General features: G+C 31.4%; 2 protein-coding genes across 2 annotated transcripts; both read left to right on the top strand.

The window, feature by feature from the left end:
- The first annotated feature begins 3,383 nt into the window (after positions 1 to 3,383).
- On the top strand, positions 3,384 to 5,065 carry LOC148881117 (NAC domain-containing protein 43-like). The gene is made up of 3 exons (XM_088968984.1): positions 3,384 to 3,740; positions 3,861 to 4,141; positions 4,294 to 5,065. The coding sequence occupies exons 1-3, from the start codon at positions 3,551 to 3,553 to the stop codon at positions 5,038 to 5,040; spliced, it is 1,218 nt and encodes a 405-aa protein (XP_088825110.1). The 5' UTR covers positions 3,384 to 3,550; the 3' UTR covers positions 5,041 to 5,065.
- Positions 5,066 to 21,100: 16,035 nt separating this feature from the next.
- LOC148881116 (uncharacterized) lies at positions 21,101 to 21,436 on the top strand. The gene has a single exon (XM_088978058.1). It carries the CDS (start codon positions 21,101 to 21,103, stop codon positions 21,434 to 21,436), a length of 336 nt encoding a protein of 111 aa, XP_088834184.1.
- Positions 21,437 to 22,382: the final 946 nt, after the last annotated feature.

Here is a 22,382-nt window from a genome sequence, read left to right as displayed (position 1 = left end):
CTGTGATGATTACACCGAGTGCTCAATGGGATGAATATACGTGTTCACCTCTAAGGCTGAATTTGGAAGGAATATAAATACAAATATGTAGAGTGCAAAAACTTATATTTTGTATGTATTTATACTGTATATTTTTGCATTTATACTTTTTCTAACTTTGGAAAGTATCAAATACAAATTTATAGAGTGAAAAACCTTATATTTTGTATTATTTTGTATGTATTTACATTATACATAATATTTATACTCTTTCCAAACTTTACCTAATTGTCTGTAGATTAGTTAAAAGAGTATTTTCTCTAGCTACTAGTTATTTGATATCTAGAGATTCATACCTACATAATTGAGCTGCTAACTTGAGCTGATCACACTCTACTCTCAACCATCATGCACCTAGCTAGTGTCAAATTTGAACTCCACACACAACAATCGCTTGGGCCTCTGGGTCATGGATTGAATTCTGAATTGGTGATACTTTCTAATTAATCATCTTAATTAAGTTTAAAATAAGCACATGTACTATTTAAAGTAGGTCTGACCAATTCAGCGTTTATAAGAAGATCTAAAAATCATTAATCCGGCTTCCTGTTTCCGGTTTACTGACAGTTCAACCGTCCCGATCTGATCGATGACAACCGACAATGCAGCATTAGAATAAAATTTTGAACAAGTAGAGGTTGTACAAAGTAGTTAGACCACCATTAAATCATCAGAAACTCCACGTAAACGAATAATTAGACCACCATTAAATATCAAGGCAAAGTATTTAGGTTGTACAAAGTGAAGCTTTGCCAATGGATGAAGTGCACACAACTGGTTAAACTGCCTTAACCATCATGCCACCAAGTTTGGCTTCGGTCAGGGCAAAGTTCATTCGGACAGTTTTTACTGCCTTCCCATTGAGAATATCTCTATATTTGTATGTTTTATTTATTTCATGAAGAGATATTTCTAATACAATATTAAAAAAAAAAAACTGTTAGAATGATATGAACACAAATTTGCCTAATAAAAACCGATCTCCATGCCACCGGCCCGATCTCAGCTCATCTTACTGTTGTAGTATCGAACAATATTATATTTGGATAGACAACTCTCACACTAGTACAATTACTGCTTTTGACAGATAAATGAGCTAGATGACGTCTAGATATAGGTCAAGTAATGCATCAAGATAAAACTTGATAGAATGGGACATAAATTATAATTAATTATAATTGATATAAATGCCTATACAGATTGAATATATTGAGAGTCAATTAAAAATGTCACTTTTACTTTAAATCCCCCTTTTTATTTTTTTGTTTTATTAAATTTTTTATTTTTTTTAATTTTATAATTACCCATTATGCCAATAAAAAAATCACATAGACTTAACTCTTTTTAACAATTATAAGTAAAGAGAATTAAAATAAATCAGACTTTTGGGATAATAATGAAAAATAATAATTTGCACATAGGCTAGGCTTAACTATTTCATAAAAAATAAATTATTAAAGTCAAAAATAGTATAAAAATATGAATAAATTATAAAAATAAAAAATAATTTATTAAAATAAGAATAAAATTGAAAAATACATATAAACTTATAAATTAAAAATAAATAATTAAAAGTTAAAATAATAATGAAAATAGTAATAAAGTCCATGAAGCAATGAGAAAATATTTAATAATTTGCAAATTAATATCTTAAAACTATTAAAATAACTAATAATTAATATAAATAAAATTTATAAAAATAAAAAATAAAAAATAATTTATTAAAATATTAATAAAATTAGAAAGTATGTATAAATTTATAAATTGAAAATAAATTATGAAGAATTAAGATAATAATAAAAATAGTAATAAAGTCTGTGAAACAATTAAATAATTAGAAAATTAATATCTTAAAACTTATTAAAAATAAATAATTAATAATTAATTTTACATATTTTGTTTTATATTAGTTGCAGAGGAAGCGAATGGGGCGGAGAGGATAGTGGTCGGGAGAGGAAAAGGGATAGAGAGAGAAACAACTATTATTTAACTCTTGAAATTTAATTTATCGTATTTATTTTATTTTTAGTAATTATATATCTTTTATAATTTATAGATTAATATTTGTTAGAGATTAAACTATTATTTGAGATTACACTATTTATTGACTAATTTAATATACTTTCAGTATTTAATGTATTTTTATTAGATATCTATTATATTTTCATTATAAATTTATTTTCAATGATTGTATGCTTTTACTATAAATTTTCAATAATTATTAGAGATAAAAGTATTGTTATTTATTAGATATTAGACTATTGATTTAGTTGAAATTAGGAGTGTTCAAGGATTGGTTCAATTAATTAAGTTGCGAGCTGTTTCAGCAACCAAATTGACCTGGTCAAGTCGGGAGTTTGTTACTGATATCCGATTGACCATTAGTGATAAACCTATCAATTCAAGTTGTATTAGTTTGGGTTTATTTTCAGTTTTGTTTGTTTGTTCAAAAGATTTAGACTTAAAAATTAAATTTAAATTTAATAAATCACAGTGATGTTATTAAAAAATAAATTAAAAAACTTAAATTCATGATATAAAATATTTTAGACAAAAAAATATGGAAATTTTCTCACTTTTTCGTATTAAAAATTAAATTTAAAATATAAAATATTAGCATATATTTATGATCAGGTCAATTAAATTTTGGTTGATTTACAAAAGTCCAAATCAAAACTGATCTAACCAAATCAGATTGAGTTCAATCGAATTAATTATTAAAAATATTAAAATATAAAACAATTATATACTCTTATACATTTCTAATATATATATAAAAAAATTCACATTGCCATTATTTCTTCTTTGCCTAATTGCCACCCCCCCCCCCCCCCCCCGTGGCCATGAAAGGACAACGCTCTCTCCCGTTTTCCTCTTCTCGTGGTAGTTGCCCAAGTAACACGAGTTGATGGGTTTATTCTCTCTCTCTCTCGGCTAGAGATTCTTTTTGATAATAGTAGCTTGAGAGGTGCTTTTCTCAAATAATTTAAGGTCGAGGGTCGTAGTTGATGAGATGGAAGCACCCCCGCCCCCTCGATTAACCCGCTCTTCTATCAAACCCTTTCTAGGACCCACCTATGTATATAGGGTGGGTGGGTGGCCTCTCTCAATGCCTAGCAAATAGCAAACTAAACCCACTTATTAAAGTACTACAATGACTATTCACGCGCCAAAGTTTTTTCTTTTATATATATTTTAATTTACTATTATTTTTTTCTTCTTAATTAATGACAAGGAATTTCTTTCCTCCGGAGCGTTCATGTCTTGCAATAAGTCTCCCATAGATAATATATAAATAATGCACCTTCTTCCTATCTGGCCACACCCACCTCGATTCATTTCTCTTTATTGTTCTTGTATCCGAATCTCTTCCAGCTTTTCTTCTACCTAATTTAATGTTCAGCTTCAGCACATAATTAAGCCCAACTCTCTTCTCTCTACACCTTGTTGTTCCCCTTCATCAGTCTAATTTAAAACTGTCTTTAAGATTCAAGATCTGCATGCGCAGTGAATGTCCGAACCGGAAGACATGAGTCTATCGGTAAATGGACAGTCCCAGGTTCCCCCAGGTTTCCGATTTCATCCAACAGAAGAAGAACTCTTGCACTACTACTTAAGGAAGAAAGTAGCCTATGAGAAGATCGACTTGGACGTTATTCGGGATGTGGATCTGAATAAACTCGAGCCATGGGATATACAAGGTTGTGTTTCTCTCCATAACTATCTTCCTTGTCGTTGTTTTTTTTTTTTTTTTTTTTATTGTTATTGTCTTCACGACGACTTTGCTTTTGGTGGTGGTGGCCTGGCTGGGGCTCCAACAGAAAAATGCAAAATAGGATCCACTCCTCAAAATGATTGGTACTTCTTCAGCCACAAAGACAAGAAGTACCCGACAGGAACGCGAACCAACCGTGCAACGGCTGCCGGCTTCTGGAAGGCCACCGGCCGTGACAAAGTTATCTATAGCAGCTTTAAGCAAATCGGCATGAGGAAGACACTAGTGTTTTATAAAGGTCGAGCCCCACATGGACAGAAATCTGATTGGATCATGTATGAGTACAGACTTGATGATCGCACCACTACTACTGATACAAACGTAAACGTGAGCCTGTCTCTTTCTCTCTCTCTCTCTCTCTCTCTCTCTCTCTCACACACACACACACACACACCGAGTTATCAGTTATATATGTGTAATGCTTTCAATTCCTTGTATTAATAATCCCGGTCGTTTGACAAAACCACTGCATAATCCAGGAAGAGTGGTGGGTGGTTTGCCGTATTTTCAGTAAGAAAAACCATCACAAATCTATAGAAGCCAAGAGATCGTCGTCTGTTGTTACTGTAGACGCGAATACACATACAGTTAATACGAGTAGAGACGTGGCTCTGGATCAGATTCTTCAGTACATGGGAAGGAATTGCAAGCAAGAAAATGAAACAGGCAACACCACAACCAGCACTGACAGAAACAACACTAGATTTCCCAGGCCGACCGAAATAGCAATCAACAATGATCTCCAGGAAAGAATCTCGCAACTCCCAGCACATGAAAGCCCAACTCTACTGTCACTTAGAAAAGATAGCATAAGGCTAGATGATATTCAGAGTTGTAGCAGCCAAGTTTGTTACCAACCCATTCAAGACCTGCATCAAGTGTTCACAGACGACTCTAAAACATCTGCAACCGACCAAGTCTGCGGCAATACAAACCCGATTTACCATGCTGAATCAGGGCTGAGTGACTGGACCACCCTGGATCGTCTGCTCGCACACCATTACCACCTCATTGGTCAAGCAGAAACATGCAAACATTTGCCTTTCTTCACAAAAGATTCCAGCATGGCTTTTGGTTCAGACCCTCTTCACCTTCAACTACGTGACTCAAACACATCTTCATCGTATCACAATTCCCAGGACTCTAGCAGCGAGAATGATCCATGGAGAATAACTCGGTCATGTTATCTGTCGACAGACCCACCGCACCACGTGTCGAATGCTTAAAGTACGATATGCCAAGTCAATGTCAAGCAGGGCTGAGTGACTGGACCACCCTGGATCGTCTGCTCGCACACCATTACCACCTCATTGGTCAAGCAGAAACATGCAAACATTTGCCTTTCTTCACAAAAGATTCCAGCATGGCTTTTGGTTCAGACCCTCTTCACCTTCAACTACGTGACTCAAACACATCTTCATCGTATCACAATTCCCAGGACTCTAGCAGCGAGAATGATCCATGGAGAATAACTCGGTCATGTTATCTGTCGACAGACCCACCGCACCACGTGTCGAATGCTTAAAGTACGATATGCCAAGTCAATGTCAAATAGGCGTGCGTGTGTTTTTCACACAAATATACATATAAAACGGTAATTTTCCGGTATCGAGTCAAGGCATGACGTGCCCAGCCTGTACTGCGCCTTTTTAATAATCAACATTGAAAGTTTTGAGGGTTTTTTCTTGCCACGTGGCAATGGTGGGCATTGTATTTGACTATTTGTCGCACCACATTAGTACCGGTTGCCAAATACTCCAAAGGGATGCAACAGATGGTTTTCATTTGTGTTCATTTTTAAGGAAACAAGAAATTATTTTTGGAAATGCAATGTAATTAGCATCACAAAGTCATTTAGGATTTCCAAATATTGGAAGGTTTATTTATGTACTAGGAGGAGAGAGAACCCTACTTAATATTGTAGAATGTTTGTCAACTTATTCAAGTTTGAATCCAACATCTAATTAAAGTGCACAAATGATTCAAATGTCAGATCAATTTCTAATATTAACGTCTAATAATCTCTTCAAAGGTTAGTTCTTAATGATTAAAATGCCTTCTTATTAATGCCTGGTTCCTGTGAAAGGAAAAATTCTGCACACAGTCACACAATGGGTATATCTCTAGTACATGCATATATGTTAAACTGATAGTGAGGTGTTATTCTCTAGCTGGATGCCTATGTTTTCAGAATGCGTGTAAAATTTCTTCTTGCAGGAGATCTCACTGCAAATACTGTATAGGCAGAGGCTTTCTCAAGGGCAAAATGATAGTTTTATTTCAAATATCAGGTCTCTAAAAAAGGAATTTGTGCTTTATAGATAGCAGTTTTTTTTTTTTTAATACAATGATGGAGATTTACAAATGCAACAAAATGGACCACCAATAGCATCTATCATAATAATGTAATCTAAATCCTTTGAATTCGTTCGATCCACATTTATATATTTGTGGTGACCTTCATTTGCTATATTGATATCCGCTTCCTCTCTAATATTTAACCTGAATATAGCCTATTTCTTTTGCTGGTTTAGATATCAGATTTTAATTTTACCAAACACCACCTAAATCGGCACCCACTTGACATGTCTGATCATAAATTGTATTATAATCCGATCTAGCACTATTACCACATACACACACATCCATATAAAATTGAGATGAAAATATTATTATCAATAAAGTGGATATATTTTAGATAACTTTATCGAACAATGCATAAGATCAAAGATATTTCTTTTCTTTTTCTTTTTTTCTTTTTTTTTGAAAAAAAAAATCCAAAGACATTTGTGTTTCGCTGATCAATAATCATCCAGAAATATAAATTTTTTAAGTTTATTCTATTAATTAATAATTTAATATGGCAGTAAATGGATTGAATCAAACTTTGATTAGGATATATTTGAATTCGATTCAATAAAATTCGACATGTTCTAATTCAATTCTTTTATATATTAAGATATCCGATTTTAATTCATTTATACAACCAAAATACATTAGCAACCGAAAAAAAAAAAAAAAACTCAATTTCCACTTTAATTCTAAAGAATTTTAATACTAAAACATAATCATTTGCATATAGCGAGCCTATAATCAGATTGCGAGCCTATAATCAGATTGGATTGAATCAAACATTATTCAAATTCGAACCAATTAAAAAATGAATCATATGATCGGAATTGGTTAAAACTATCTGAATAACCGAATCTGAACGATCCATTAAAAAAAAAAACACTTTTAACCCACTGAGTTTGCATGGTAGCACTCGACTGGCTTTGCAATAAATCAGATGAAGACATTGTGCGGAAGCTAGAAGATATTGAAACTTTAATTGATGGAGTATGTAGTGCACTTTCTTTTCGGTATCATAGATTTCTCCTTGACAAGAAATAAGGGTATTCACTATATGGTCTAGACTGCCAAACCACACCAAATCAAACTGAAATTAGTGGTTTGCTGTGGCCTGGCCTTAAAATAGTTTGATATGCTCTAAGAATTTTTCAGACCGTAATTTTTTATTTGTTATGGTTTTTAAAATTTTGTAAACCACCCAATCATAAACTGAATTATTAATATATATGGGTCTGACTATGATATGGAAAACCATATCATATCTAAAACCTGTACTGCTGCCACATATACAGAAGTTACCGGGTTTATTTAAGTAACCGGTAATTGGTTTTTTATATGTTAATTAAAATTTAAAAGAGTCTTTAACTTATCCATTAACCGAATACTCCGCTACATTTTTATCTTCTTCCGGTAATTCAAGATATAGATCTTGGGAATCAGATTCAGGACACATTAAACAATTTGTTATAGAGTTCCAGACATGAGAGAACCTTCTCCTGTTCTATTTCATAACAAAACTAGCGTAGTTGAGACAACTAATAAGGTGATGCAAATGCATAGATGCTTGAAGGACTCATTATTAGTTCCCATCTTTTGTTATTTCCTTCCCAACAACATCTAGATCTAAAATACAAGAATTTAGACCTAGACTAGAATCTAGTAATGATCATGCTCTTGCAAATAATACAGATGTATTTCTCCTGTATCCTCCTAGAGCACTTGTCTGACAAACAAGAGCCTAGCAAGAAAAATGAAAAAAATCTCAAAACCAGTTCTTTGAATCATTGAACTACCAGGGGAGAGAGAGAGAGAGAGAGAGAGAGAGAGAGAGAGAGAGAGAGAGAGTAAGTGAGAGAGAGAATCAGTAACACTGCAGAACATGATACCCAGTCAAATGGATATTTGCAACATGCATTTTTCTCCCCTATCCAGGTCCCTTTTCAGACACAATGCATTCAAATCATGACGTTTTAGGAGAACCAGGCATCAGGATCTTTCTCCCAACCAAACAAATGTTATTCTATCAGAAAAATCCCATAAATCAGCAAACTTAGACTTGCAATGCAACCACTGAAGATAAAGAGATCCCATATGCTTGGAACTTGAAATGAAGACCCAAATCACGCAAGAATGAAAGAATGATTAACATATATAAAATGGTAAAGAAATAAAATCAAACAGGACAAACCCATCAAAGTAAAAGATGTGCAAGAGCAAAATTAAGAAAAGAAAAGAAGAGAGACAATGCTTACCATCATATTTGACAAGGTGACAGAGCAAGAGGATGAGGATCACTTGAAGAAGCACAAGGGTGACGAGGTGACACCGAAGAAAAACCATTGTTGTCAGCGATGATTCAGCAGGGGTGGTGAGCTGAAGATATCGGAGAGAATGACGGTTAGTACTTTTCCGTAAGTTAACGTCTTTCTTAAAATGAATTTCTTTTTTCAAATGTGATTTTAATTGTTGTTTTTGAAACCGATTACTTGTGATAAGCCATATTCATGAAAACAGAAAGTCGAAAGTTGATTGGGCCATCTCATCCAATATGATATGGAAAAGTTACTTTTTCCATCCGATATATATATACATATATATATATTCATACAGTATTATTGTTTGTTTCTACTTTAACTTGTTATTTAATGCCTGAGAAATTATTTAAGTCTGAAAAAGTGTAGATTCAATGTATATAACAGTAATAGATGACACTTGTTAACATAGATTCCATTGGGTTTAAATTGTGCAGTTCCATGAAGCATGAATAATTAAGGAGAATAGGAATCAATGGAGTATGGTTGTTGGCTTGACTACTTGCCTATTGGGTTCTTTAAGCTGAATGTAGATGGTGGAAAGGGTGAGCATTCAGTTAAAAATCAAACCGAATAAATTAAAATTTTAAAAAAACCAAATTTCATTAATAAATAAAATTAAATATATTATAATGTATAATATATATTATATATGAAACTGAATTTCATTATAATATATTACTATATAAACATATAGTATATTATATTATATAAAATTCAATTTTTCCAGTTAATCAACTTTCTAATTCTTAAAACTGAAATAAAACTTTTTGGTTTAATTTTTCAATTTTTGGTTTAGTTTTCTTATTTTAACCGAATAATATTCACCCTGAATGGTGGGACTCGTGGGAACCCCAGAATTACTGGAGGGGGTAGTGTGATTCGTGATGGAAATGGAGACTTTGCCTGTGTCCAGGCTAGCATTCGGTACCTTAGAATTTAGTTTTTTATTTTTCTTAATCCTCAGAACTTTTGTGTTTATTATGATTATGAGATAAGGATTAGTATGTACAGCTTTTCTAGTGTGGTAAGGTTTTTATGTCCCTCACTTAGGTTATTCATTTTTTTTTATATTTAATATATTAAAGCTCGCCAACTTTTCACTAGGAACATTCTGGGATCAAGATAGGTATTTATGTTACTTGAGTTTTCTAATTGGGTTAAACTAAATAGAATAGTCCAAATCATATTATAAATCAGAAAACAGTTTAATCTAATTTAATCTATATTTTCAAACTATAATTTATTAATTTCATCTAATAACTTTTACAAATAGAAACAAATGATCCGAACATCATAAACACTACTAACAGGAGAGACTAGAGAGGTGGATACCCCCAATTCTTTTGGGAGATTCTCTTCACTTTTTTTGACTTTTATGTTAAATTTGACTTTTCAATACCTTAAAGACAAGCCAGAGATATAAATTCATAGAGAGATATTCTCAAAGTATTAACATAGATTTTTCTTACAGGATATATATGCCGTCTACCTAATCACTCTCTTCTCAAACATTAACCATTAGGAAAAACAGCAGCATTTATGTATGAGATTACAACAACTATGTCACTCTGTTTACTCTATCCTTTTAATTAATCAAAATAATGAAAATAGGCTCACCAATTATGAGTAAATTGAGCGGCCGGTAATGGTATGTTGAGGGACGAATGAATATGAAGTAGAGGATAAAATAAGAGAGATAAATTAGTGCTGTTTTGTCGTATAAAAAAAAATTAATAAACAGGTTAGGGTGGTCAGTAAAGGTTAGCTTTTATTTATTAAAAATAATAATGATGCTTGGTGCATGTGGACCCTTTCTGTTATGATAATTAACGTTGACTTGATGGGAAGTATATAAATAATGTCAGAAAATTTTCTGACTTGGGGTCTCTAAATATATAAAAAAAATGATGATAATTTTAAAAGAATATGTCACGCTTTCAAATTAAAGAAAAAAAAGAAAAAAGAAAATGAAAAATAATGTTAGATAAAAGTGAAAGGTAGCTTTAGACAAAAGACCCTTTTTTCTTTACTCTGTGCTTACTGAAATTTCCATTCAATTTGGGTTAATGCGCTATTAAGTTGCTTTGTTTTCAATTTAGTTCAGTGTGGTTACTATTAATCTTTTGAGCTAGTTAAACACAAGTTCTCTTTTTTTCTTTGAATCCATATGCAGAAGTCTACAATTTTATTACACCAAATCATCTTCTAACGGAATGTGAACAGTGGACACCGGAGATCGGAGACAGGTAATCAGCAATAGCAGACATAATCAGTGTTTTTAATAGTCATTGATCTAGATGGTCGGATTGTTTGGCCTAGGAATCATTCAAGCAATCGACTTGGTTTTACCCTTAATCTGATTCTTGATTAAAATCCATTGATTTGATCAGCAGCCCGATTGACTCAAGTGATCAAATCATCAATCCAATTTATTCATGTAATGGTTTTTTACTTTTTTTATTTTATTTACTTTTTTTCAAGTTGAAATGGACCATCTATTTTAACCAAACGGTCCAACTATCAATCAAAATTTGATGACAAGAACGATTTTCATTCGAGTCAATTTTTAAAACATTACAAACAATAATGCATTAAAGTTAGAGAGGGTATACTAACTTTCCAACCTGCTACAGTGCACAAATTTCATTCATCACCAACCAGTACCTTCCACAACACTTAATTAACCATTATAGTGATAATAAATTTATTTAAAATACCTTTCGCCACCAAAGAAATTGCCTAAAAAAAGTGGGGATTCAGTCATTCACCTGAATGCGACTGGTCATCCATCATCTAGCTACAAAATCTGTCAAACAATAATAACAAATCCATTAAAATCTGCCATCAGGATGAGTAAAAGTGTCAATTCTTCTTTAGGCACAGTTTGGAAAGAGTATGAATACAAATATGTATATTATAAATACATATAAATTTCGATACACTTATTTTGTGTATTGGTAGAGGCATTCTATCAGAACTTAGAAACAATGAAAACATTTTTTTTAGATTTTTTTCAAAATTTAATTTTTGGTGAATTAAAAACATATTTTTTTATTAAAAAAAGTAGGTTCCCCAAAAACCTAGAAAAAAAATATATTAAAGCCCAAAAGATACGATACATTCGATATAAGCCGTATCATATCAAAATTTTAAACCTTACGTAAAAAATATGAGTTTTGCACTTTACATATTTGTATTTGTACTCCTTCCAAACTGAGCCTTTTAAAAATCACATCTAATTCATCGTCCTTCCTTAGAAAGGGGGTTGGAGGTTTATAATTCTAACGGGTGGTCTCAGTTTGCCACGTCTCCGTCCAAAACTTTTGGCCCCCATCAATTCCAACATATGATGTTCCAAATATACATATAACAATCCAGTTCAGTTGGGATTGGCTTATTTTATATCTCCTTATTGATCAATTGGCTGGATGGAAGATTAGGCTAGCTCATTCACCAGCCTGATCGTTCCCTTGTCACCTTTCCATCTCTGATCTTCGGTTGTGCCTGAGCGTCGATATATATGAAATTGAGGCTCATTAGGCTGTGTTTGTTTTGAGTATTAATATTTATTGTTGTAAAAGTATATTGATGGACCGAGTGAAATGGATTGATTATCAATATAAATAATACATTGTTTTTATTTATTTTATTTTCACATCAATTATTGATGTAAAGTTAGTAAAATTTACATCAAAAGCAAACGCAACCTTAAGAATAAGAATTAAAGTAGTACTACGAAGCCAAGATAACCAGTAACCACCCGCAATAAACTGAAAATCCACATGCATGGTGAAGATGAACTGAAAATCTGAAATATTTACATGTCTCAAAATTAAATGGGGTATCGGGTTTGTTCTTTTGTCGGCAAAGCCCAATGGAGAGAAGAGGTTGTTATCGGTCGGTTGGTTAAATAAGACTTCTTAGGAGAAAGGAGGTTAGCTTGGCTGAGACAGGACGTAAACACACAGTATGGCGCGGTGTGGTGTGGTGTAATTAATCTGTAATGTGGTTGGTCAGGATTGGGGAAAATCCAAATGGCTGCAGGCTCATTGCAATTTTATTAATGTATATTTTCCAAGAAAAATTATATATGGCTGTTAATTGGGTAAGCAATTATGGTTGGTAATTAAGTGTGGGTCCCCAACTGGTTACATTTTCTTTTGTGCATCATGGATGCGTTATGCAGTCTGTTTCTGACAATTAAAACTGTTAGAAAATCAAAATCAAAGACAAAGGAATCAAACTCAAAGGAAAAGACACATGTGACGTGATAAAAGCAACGATTGAGGATTTCTTTTCTTTTCATGCTTTGCTTGACGTTTCTGCCAAGCCATTCTATATATGACCCATGTAACATGGGCATCTTGTGTTTCTCACGGATCACAACAAGACATCAAGAGGGTTTTACAGTTCAAGAAAAAGTGAAAAAGCAGGAATGTAATGCTATTTAAAATAATTGATCTTTATTTTAATAATTTGTTATAAAAATAGTTTTGTAATTTGGATTAGTTATATTAATAATTAACTTTTAAACATAATAAATTACTGCTATTTACTTAATAAAATAATTATTTTTTAGTGTTCTATTTTATTTATTTTAATTTATTAATGATTAAATGTTATAATTTTTTGTAATTATTAGTAAATATATAAAAATAAGTTGTAGTCGTAATTAAATTAATCTAAGCCCAAGTTTGAGGTTTAAGGCTTTGGTTCGACTTGGGTTGATCTTCAACCTAACCAAACCCATCCAAGTTGCACCCCTAAGAACAATGTAGTATTGTAGCATTCGTAATTGGATTGAACCAAATCAAGTACAACAACTGCATGCATTATTATAGGATTTTTAACTACTTTTATCTAAGAATTATTAATATTGAAGTCGAATGAGCTATAGGGATGGGTTACCCCCATTGTGTATCCCAATAAACTAGAAAAATAAAAGATCTTGGGCAAGATTTTTATAATGTATTAATTGTTTTTAAAGTTTCCTCGCCCAGCCCAGTTGACACTCCAAGTGTAATAATATTTGTCTGAGCCTATGACAAATAACAAGGTAGCAATGCATACTTGCCCATTTTAATTATAAAACTACATTTTTAAAAAATTAAAATTTTTATTTAACTTTAATGTATTATAAAAATATACAAAAAGTTCTATCTATATATATTAATATAAAAATTATTATATAAATGTTATATAATAATATTTACCATATATGTAATTATGTATATAATTTCCAGGTCAAGCTTAGGGGTTTCTTAGCTTGGGCCTTGCCTTCTAAGGTTGTCAATGGACTCTGTAAGTATGTTATCCAATTTCATTCCAAATCTGATTATCAAAACTTTGGATGTTAGAACTTGCATCCAATTAGTAATCAGATCAGATGTGGATTTAACCCTATTTGATTTCATTAAAAACCAAGTCCAATAAAAATTTATTATTTTATGTGTACATATAGATAGTATGTATAATTATATAAAGTTTATAATTCACTGATTTAATATTTTATACTCATATACATTTATTACACATATATACTTTACTTTAAAAATAATTACTTTTTAAAACCATTTATTATTTTTTGGTCATTTTAAACATAATAAGATGATTATGTCTTAAATTCAAGACCAATCTGAAATCCAACATAATAATCAAATGTGGATGCAGATGCAGATCTAGAGATTTAATAATCGAATGTGGATGCAGCCAGACCTTATTTGAATATAATTTGTTTACAGCCCTAGCTTAGAAGAAAATAGTTGCTCGATCTTGAAAATTTGTAGGTCTAGCTAGGTTAGGCTAAGTCACAAATGATCATCCCTAAGTAGAAGGAGTTTTACGAAATTTCTAATTAGGTCATTATTAGTTTTATTATTTTCATTAATTTTTATAGTTTTTTATATGGAATGTAAATGGTTTATTTTATTACTTTTAATAATTTTTTAACTTTTCCATTAATTTCAACTATCCTATTAACATTAGTTGTTTTTAAATAGAATGAAAATGTATTTTAATTTTTAATTTATGAACTATTATTTTTTTATAAATTTACTATTTTTTAATAATTGCTAGATAAAAACTTGCTAAATTTTAATATTTTTATAAACTTTAATAATTTTTATTAATTCTATTTATTACATTTCAAATTATAATTTTTTGACAATTAACCAATTAAATCGAATTTGAATATGAAAAAAATAAATAAATGGAATTTGGATGAGGGTAAAATTCTCTCTTTGGAATACAATAGGCTAATAATGGAAGAGGCCTATGGAAATATGCTAAAATAGGTTAATGATGAAAGGGGTAGGGACCATGTCTTAGAATTAGGGTTATCAATGGGTTGGGTCTAGATCGAAATAGGGTAGAATTGGAACCGATCGACAAGAAATACCAAGGAACCAAAACTGAACCAAACCCTACATGATCTGTAATTTTATAACCAAAACCTAGCCGATCAATTCTCAAGACAATTGGGTCTAACCCAAGGGATCCAATACCGAGCCGATCAGTTCTTAGGTACAACCAAATTGGGTCCAGTTTGAGTTAGTTTGATACTAAGTACAACCGATTCCGAATCAATAATAATTGTTGCGATATATTAGCAATCAAAACCAACCCATCAATACTAATCTTGGAACCAAAACCAACCCAATCAGTTCAGGTCTATTGGGTCCATCTAGTTAAATCTGACCCATTGACAGCCCTACTTAGAATTCTCTTTCTCATTATTTTTAGTTAATTAATTTAACTATTTATGATAATTATATTAACTAATTTTAGGCTGGATTGGGCCAATGTAGACCTTTTAAAGTATTAAGTCCAAGCTTAGCCCTAAAATTTGTGGGCCAGGTGCTACTTGGAGCCAAGCCATATTGAAATGATCACCCCTAAGAAAATTGCTTTTGGCTTATTAGATTAATGAGGAAATGAAAGAGAATAAAATAAAAATAGAAAGAAAAAACAAAAACATGAAAAAGGGAAAAAGAGTCGATGAACTTTAAGCAATTTAATAGAGTAATTATGAGGGGAGAGAATTAGTGGAGTGTGTTATTGGAAGAAAGAGATATAGGTAATGGAATGATTTATGAGGTGAGATAATCAAGGGAGTTAATAAGAAAGAGAAGAGAGAATTCATATATATATATATATATATATATTAAAACAAAGCATTCAAGAAAATTTTCTCCTTTTTCTGAGTTTTTTGTTTTTTTATTCAATTTCATTTTTGAAACAACCAATAAGATGCACTTTCCCAATAACCTAAATAATCTATTCTCCTAAAATTTATCCTAAACTACCTTCCCCACTTTCTCAAGAATTATCTCTAATTCCTATTTATCTTCTAAATTATCTCTAATTCCTATTTATCCTCTCCCCTACATTTTATCTATATCTATATAAAGAAATTTTGGACTAAAAAAATTAAAAATTATTTAAATATTCTAACAAAATTATATAATAACTTTCAAATATTTATTAAAAACACAAAAAATAATTTTATATTTTCACAAAATATATCACAAACTTATGTACTAAAAATTTAAATTATGTTTCTCTGGATTATAAACTTAAAAGCTTTTCAAATATTTTATAATATATAATAGACTTAAACAAATAAAATTCAAATCACAAAAAATATTTATATATTTTAAATATTATTTAAATATTTAAATAACTAAATATTTGTCATAACTATATTTTAAATAGTTAAAATAAAGAAATTATCTGATAAATAACTTTATATTTTTACAAAATATATCATGAAATTATGTACTAACAATTTAAATTATGTTTTTCTGGATTATCAATTTAAATATTTTTCAAAGATTTAATAATATGTAATAGCTTTAAATAAATAAAATTCAAATAACAAAAAATTTTAAATACATTATAGATTATTTAAATATTTAAATAGGTATAGATTTATCATAACTAGCTATATATATATATATATATATATATATATATATATATATATATATATATATATATATATATATATATATATATTGTAAATAGTTAAAATAAAGAAATTATCTGATAAATAACTTTATATTTTTACAAAATATATCATGAAATTATGTACTAACAACTTAAATTATGTTTTTCTGGATTATCAATTTAAATATTTTTCAAACATTTAATAATATGTAATAGCTTTAAATAAATAAAATTAAAATAACAAAAAATTTTAAATACATTATAGATTATTTAAATATTTAAATAGCTATATATTTATCATAACTATATTTTAAATAGTTAAAATAATGAAATTATGTAATAAATTTAAAAAGTTTCTTTAAAGCAGAAAAATAATTATAACATAATATTGAAATTAATTATAACTTAATATATTACAAAATTAATAAATGAATTTGTGTAATAATAGTTTAAATTATGAATTTATGGATATTTAAATTCCATAAATAACTAATATTTTAAAATTTTAATATTTAAATATTATTTAAGTATTTAAATAACTAGGTATTTGAAATAAAAAAAAATATTTAACATAACTAGATTTTAAATAGTTAAAATAAAGAAATTATGTAATAAATTTAAAAAAAAATTCTAAAAAGTATAAAAAAGTTATAACATAATATTGAAATTAATAATAATTTAATATTTTATAACTAATTTCATTTATATCAAGTAATAATTCGAGAAAATAACTTTCAAAAATTAATATTTATTAATAATAATTGTAAACTCTTAATCTATATTTATTGTATAATTATATATACTAAAATTAATATTTATTGTATTTCAGTAATTATTTATTGTTTTTGTGATAAATGTATTTTCAATGATTATGCATAAATTTATTTTGTTTTGTTATTTAATAGAAAACTTTCAATAATTATTGGAGATTAAACTACTATTAGTGAAATTTTTAAATTTAATTTATTGTTCTTATTATATTTATTGTATTTTTGTTATAACTTATTGATTAATATTTTTTAGAGATTATACTATTTATTGACTAAGTTAATATATTTTCAGTACTTATTGTATTTTTGTAATTATTGTATTTTTTTGTTATCAATATATTTTCAATAATTGTGTATTTTTGCTATAAATTTTCAATAATTATAAGAGATTAAACTATTGTTATATATTAGAGATGAAACTATTAACTTAGCTGAGATTATGAGTGTTCATGAGTTGGTTCGGTTCGGCTGTAGGCTATTTGGCCAACCAAATTGACCTGGTCAGGTTGGGGAGTTGGTCAATTGAAACCAACTGACCTTTTGTGAAAACTAACCCACTCAAGTTGTATCGGTTTGGGTCGTTTTTTGGTTTGGTTAGGCGGTTCAAAAGATTTAAACTTAAAAAATTAATTTAATTTTAAAAATTATAGTGCAATTATTAAAAATTAGATTTATGATATAAAACATTTTAGACTAAGAAATATGGGAAATTTCTCACTTTTTTATATAAAAAATTATTTTAAAATATAAAATATTAATATATATCCATGGTTAGGTCGTTCGATTTTGGTTGGTTTATAAATGGCTAAAGTAAAATTGATCCAACTTGGTCGAATTGGAAAATTTTTTAACCAAAGCCGACCTAAAATACTAGAAAACCAACCAACTCGGGTCGAGTTGATCGGGTTGGTCGGTTTCATCAGTTTGATGAATAAACCTAACTGAAATTAATTATTGTTATTTTTGTATTATAAAAAATTTATTAAAGGTAGTATATAAAATATAAATAATTATTTATTATTTAAAAATTTTAAAATATAAAACAATTGTACACTTATGTGATTCTATTAGGGTCATTTAGTAGAACACATCTTATAGTTTTACATATTTACTTAAACCTACCTTAAAGTTTTCATTTTATTACAACATACCATATATTTTATAACTTATTTACTTAATCAATCTTTCATTAAGGAGTTTTTGTTTTGCCATTAGGCTCATGATTTCTTATTCCAAAAATACCCTTAACACTTTTTTTGTACAGAAAACAAAAATTAACCAAATATAGACAATAGAGTGGTTATCCGTGTCTTATAAAGGGAAAATTGGTATTTTTATTTTTATTTTCTTTTGATTAAATTTATTTAAATGAACATTAGGTCAACACTATCATTTTCCACTGTTATCTAATGAAAGATTGATTAAATCAAGTATGAATTATAAGCGGTGTTTTAGTAAAATTTTAAATATAGGGTATATTTTAGTAAATCCATGAAACTATAAGGGGTATTTTAGTAAATGTCCCTTTCTATTATTTAGCTTTCACTTAATAAATCCCGTGCATCGCATGGGTCCCCATTAGTTATGAGTTAAAGAGGAGAGATGAAAGTCTTAAAATTGATTGTTTGCTTAAGTTGTTTTGTTCAATTTTACAAATAAAAATTCAAAAAAACACAAAATAGATAAATAATAGGAGAGAAAGAAATCAGATTTGATCCTCATGGAACCGTCCTCACAACCTTTTGTAATCGTGCATTGGGAACATCTTTGTACTTGTATATTTTTATTCATGTGAGATATTTCCAATGCGCAAAAGGAGATGCATGCTAACGTGGCAGACCTAGTTTAAATATATAGACATAGATTTAGGAGGGAACACACCTTACCCTAGGTGTTGTAGTCCTCAAATTACCTACCAAATCCATTTATAACAAGGGTTTTACTTTTACTTTAATGATGATTTATTTCAAATAGGGTAAATTGCTGAATCCTCCCTTAAAGTTCTTGACTGTTGCTGAAACCTCCCTTGAACTTTCTGAGATAGTTGAAAGTAGATCCCCTCTATTAAAATCCTCTAATAAAGAAGTATGAAATTTTCTAAAAGAACTGTATAGTTACTACTGAGTCTGATTTCTACAGAAAAAAAAATATAAGCTTTATGAATAATAGAAAAGAGATCATAAAACAAATTTGGAAAACAAATCAATTTTCAAAAAGAGATTGGAGAGGCTCGAGGCCACAGTGGGTATTTTTGAACATTTTCGTACCTATTGTTAAAGGATTCTAACAGAGAGGATCTACTTGTAATTGTGTCAAAAAGTTCAGGGGAGGTAATTGCAATTACAAAACTTCAAAGAGGTTTCAGCAACTACCAAAAACTTCAAGTGAGGTTTTAGCAATTTACCCTTTTGGAATAATAGAATTAGATCTTGCAAAATGCAGTCCTCTCATTTACACTACTAGGATTCCAACTCTTACCAAAAAGAAAAGGTGCCCAATGTCTAACAATTTTTAGCTTCTAAATTCATTAATTATATTTATATATTTAATTAGATTGTAGTGAAGAGTAAACATCTTTATACGTTTAGATTGATGTAGCATATTGTTATAGAAAAGTTTCTCCACCAAGGGGACATAGAATGTGATTACCAAGACAATCCATAAACACCTCAATAAAGATTATGTTTGATTATGTGGGAGTTTCTTGAGAGGCATTTTTTAGATAAATATTTATCTAAAAAGTGCTACTTTAAACGTTTTTTTGCTTTTTCTATTTGGTTGGATGTTTTATGGGCGTTTCAAGTAACACCCCATAAAGTTGCTTTCCACCATTCAGACATGTAGCATTTTTTGAGAAGTTGCTATTAAAGTTCACAACCCACTGCCACCATTTAGACAAGTGGCCTTCTCATTTTTTGAAAAACTAGACATATGGTAATTTCTAAGAAATTCCTATTAATCCACAGCCCACTACCAGGCTATAGCTCCCCATAGCTATGGCAGCTTATTTGGCCATGATTCCACCATGGCAGCTTATTTGGCCAAAGTCAGAGAGATCCTGCGCAGTTTCATCTCCTACTTCATCAGACAAATCCCAAGGTCCGAGAACACTGATGCTGATGCCTTTTCTTGACTAGCCAGTACGAGGAGTAACACCAAGTGAATCATGTACATTGAGGATTAATCTCGGCCTAGCATTCTCGGGGGGCAAAAGAGGTCGCTCCCGTATCACAAGCAGGACCGAGCTGGATTGACCCACTTATAAGTTATCAACTTCACGGGACCCTACCTGCAGAATGCAACATGGCCCGAAGGGTAGAGCGCCAGTCAGCTAAGTATGTTCTTATAGACGGACAGTTGTATAGAAGATCTTTCATGCTCCCCTACCTACGCTTCTTGCGACCCTCAGAGGCCGAGCATGTACTCCATGACACCCACAAAAGCCTGTGGGGCGGACAGTTGGGGGAAGAGCTCACGCATAGAAAGTGTTGTGGCAAGGCTATTACTGGCCCACGATGAAGACAAATGCATTTGAGCTCGTCAAGAAGTGCGACAGGTGTTAGAGGCATGCCAACATTCACCATCGACCTGCTGCTAATTTGAAATACCTCACTAATCCATGGCCCTTCACGCAATGAGGAATCGACATCCTTGGCCCTTTCCTGCCATTGACAAGACAGAGGAGGTTCTTGGTTGTAGCAGTGGACTACTTTACGAAGTGGGTGGAAGCCGAACCTTTGGTAACGATCACAGCCCGCAACATATAGAATTTCTTCTAGAAAAACATAGTATGTCACTTCGGGCTACCTTGGGTACTTATCTCCGACAATGGAAAGCAGTTCAAGGATATCAAGTTTCAAAACTAGAGTGCCAAAATGGGAATTTAACAAAATTTCACCTCGATGGCACACCTCCAGGTGAACGAGCAAGCAGAAGTCACTAACAGAGTGATACTTCATGGACTGAAAGCTTGCTTATCTCAAGCCAAGGGGTTGTCGGTGGATGAACTGTCCAGTGTCCTTTGGGCTTACCAAACTACCATTAAGACCGCCATAGGTGAAACCCCTTTCAACCTCACTTACGGCACAGAAGCAGTGATCCCGATGGAAATCGAGGTACCCACACTACGGTTGGAGGCTTACGACAAGGAAATGAATGATGACGAGCTCCGTACTAACCTAGACCTGGTAGAAGAAATACAAGACATGGCTTACATCCGAACTACAGTTTACCAATAAAGAGTAGCTCGGTATTATAATGCTCAGGTCAGAAAATGACACTTCCGTGTCGGTGACCTAGTTCTTTGGAAGGTTATGGTACCTAAGCCCGGCGTTGGTAAGCTCAGACCGAATTGCAAAGGTCCGTATAGAGTAAGACGGGTGTTTGGGGAAGGCACGTATGAGCTCAAAACTTCAGAAGGGGAGCAGGTACCTCAAGCATGGAATATTGACAACCTGAGAAGGTACTACTTGTGACCACCGAATGGGACAAAAAAGGATAACCGAACTGGAGAGAGGACTGCAAGTCACTCCTAGAAGCCTAAGGGCCATGATACTGAGTTGACATAATACCTCGGCACTACGACAAGTCCTAGTCGCCTCTACGGCATAGGCAGACAAGTCCTAGTCGCCTCTTCAGCATAGGCAGACAAGTCCTAGTCACCTCTTAGGCATAGGCAAACCAGTTCTCATGCCTGAGGCATAGATAGTTTGGATACAAACCCTACGACGTCTAGCCCACCTCGGCGTATAACAATAGGTTATTCCCGTTTGAAGTCAGGCCCATTGGCTCGGCACTAAGGGATAACCAACACCTAAGCGAGTAGCTCGTGTGCAAACAAGTCAGGTATATACCCTATAGTGTCCACCCACCTCGGCATACAACGATACGAAGTTATCCCTACTTAGAGTCTAGCTCGTTAGCTGGAAAATTTGGGGTAACCTACACTTAGAAAAAAAATCACTCCTATTTGGTTTAGTCCGCCAATTCAAGAGTAATCTACACTTAAAAAAAAAATTGTACACAAAGATTGCAAAAACATTTGTATTTCACTGATATGAAATTTCGGGTACAAAAAAAATTACAATAGATCGAGCTCGGTGTCTTACAAAAGGGGGTCCAAGAAAAGAGGCATCTAGTCACTTCTCCTCATCCTTACTGGAGGCTTCGGCAAGAGAACTTGTC

Source organism: Nelumbo lutea, chromosome 1 (genome assembly GCF_056320005.1).
Source record: "Nelumbo lutea isolate HS-2025 chromosome 1, American lotus-T2T, whole genome shotgun sequence".
Classification (NCBI taxonomy): Eukaryota; Viridiplantae; Streptophyta; class Magnoliopsida; order Proteales; family Nelumbonaceae; genus Nelumbo; species Nelumbo lutea.
This window is presented reverse-complemented; position numbering and strand designations above follow the sequence as displayed.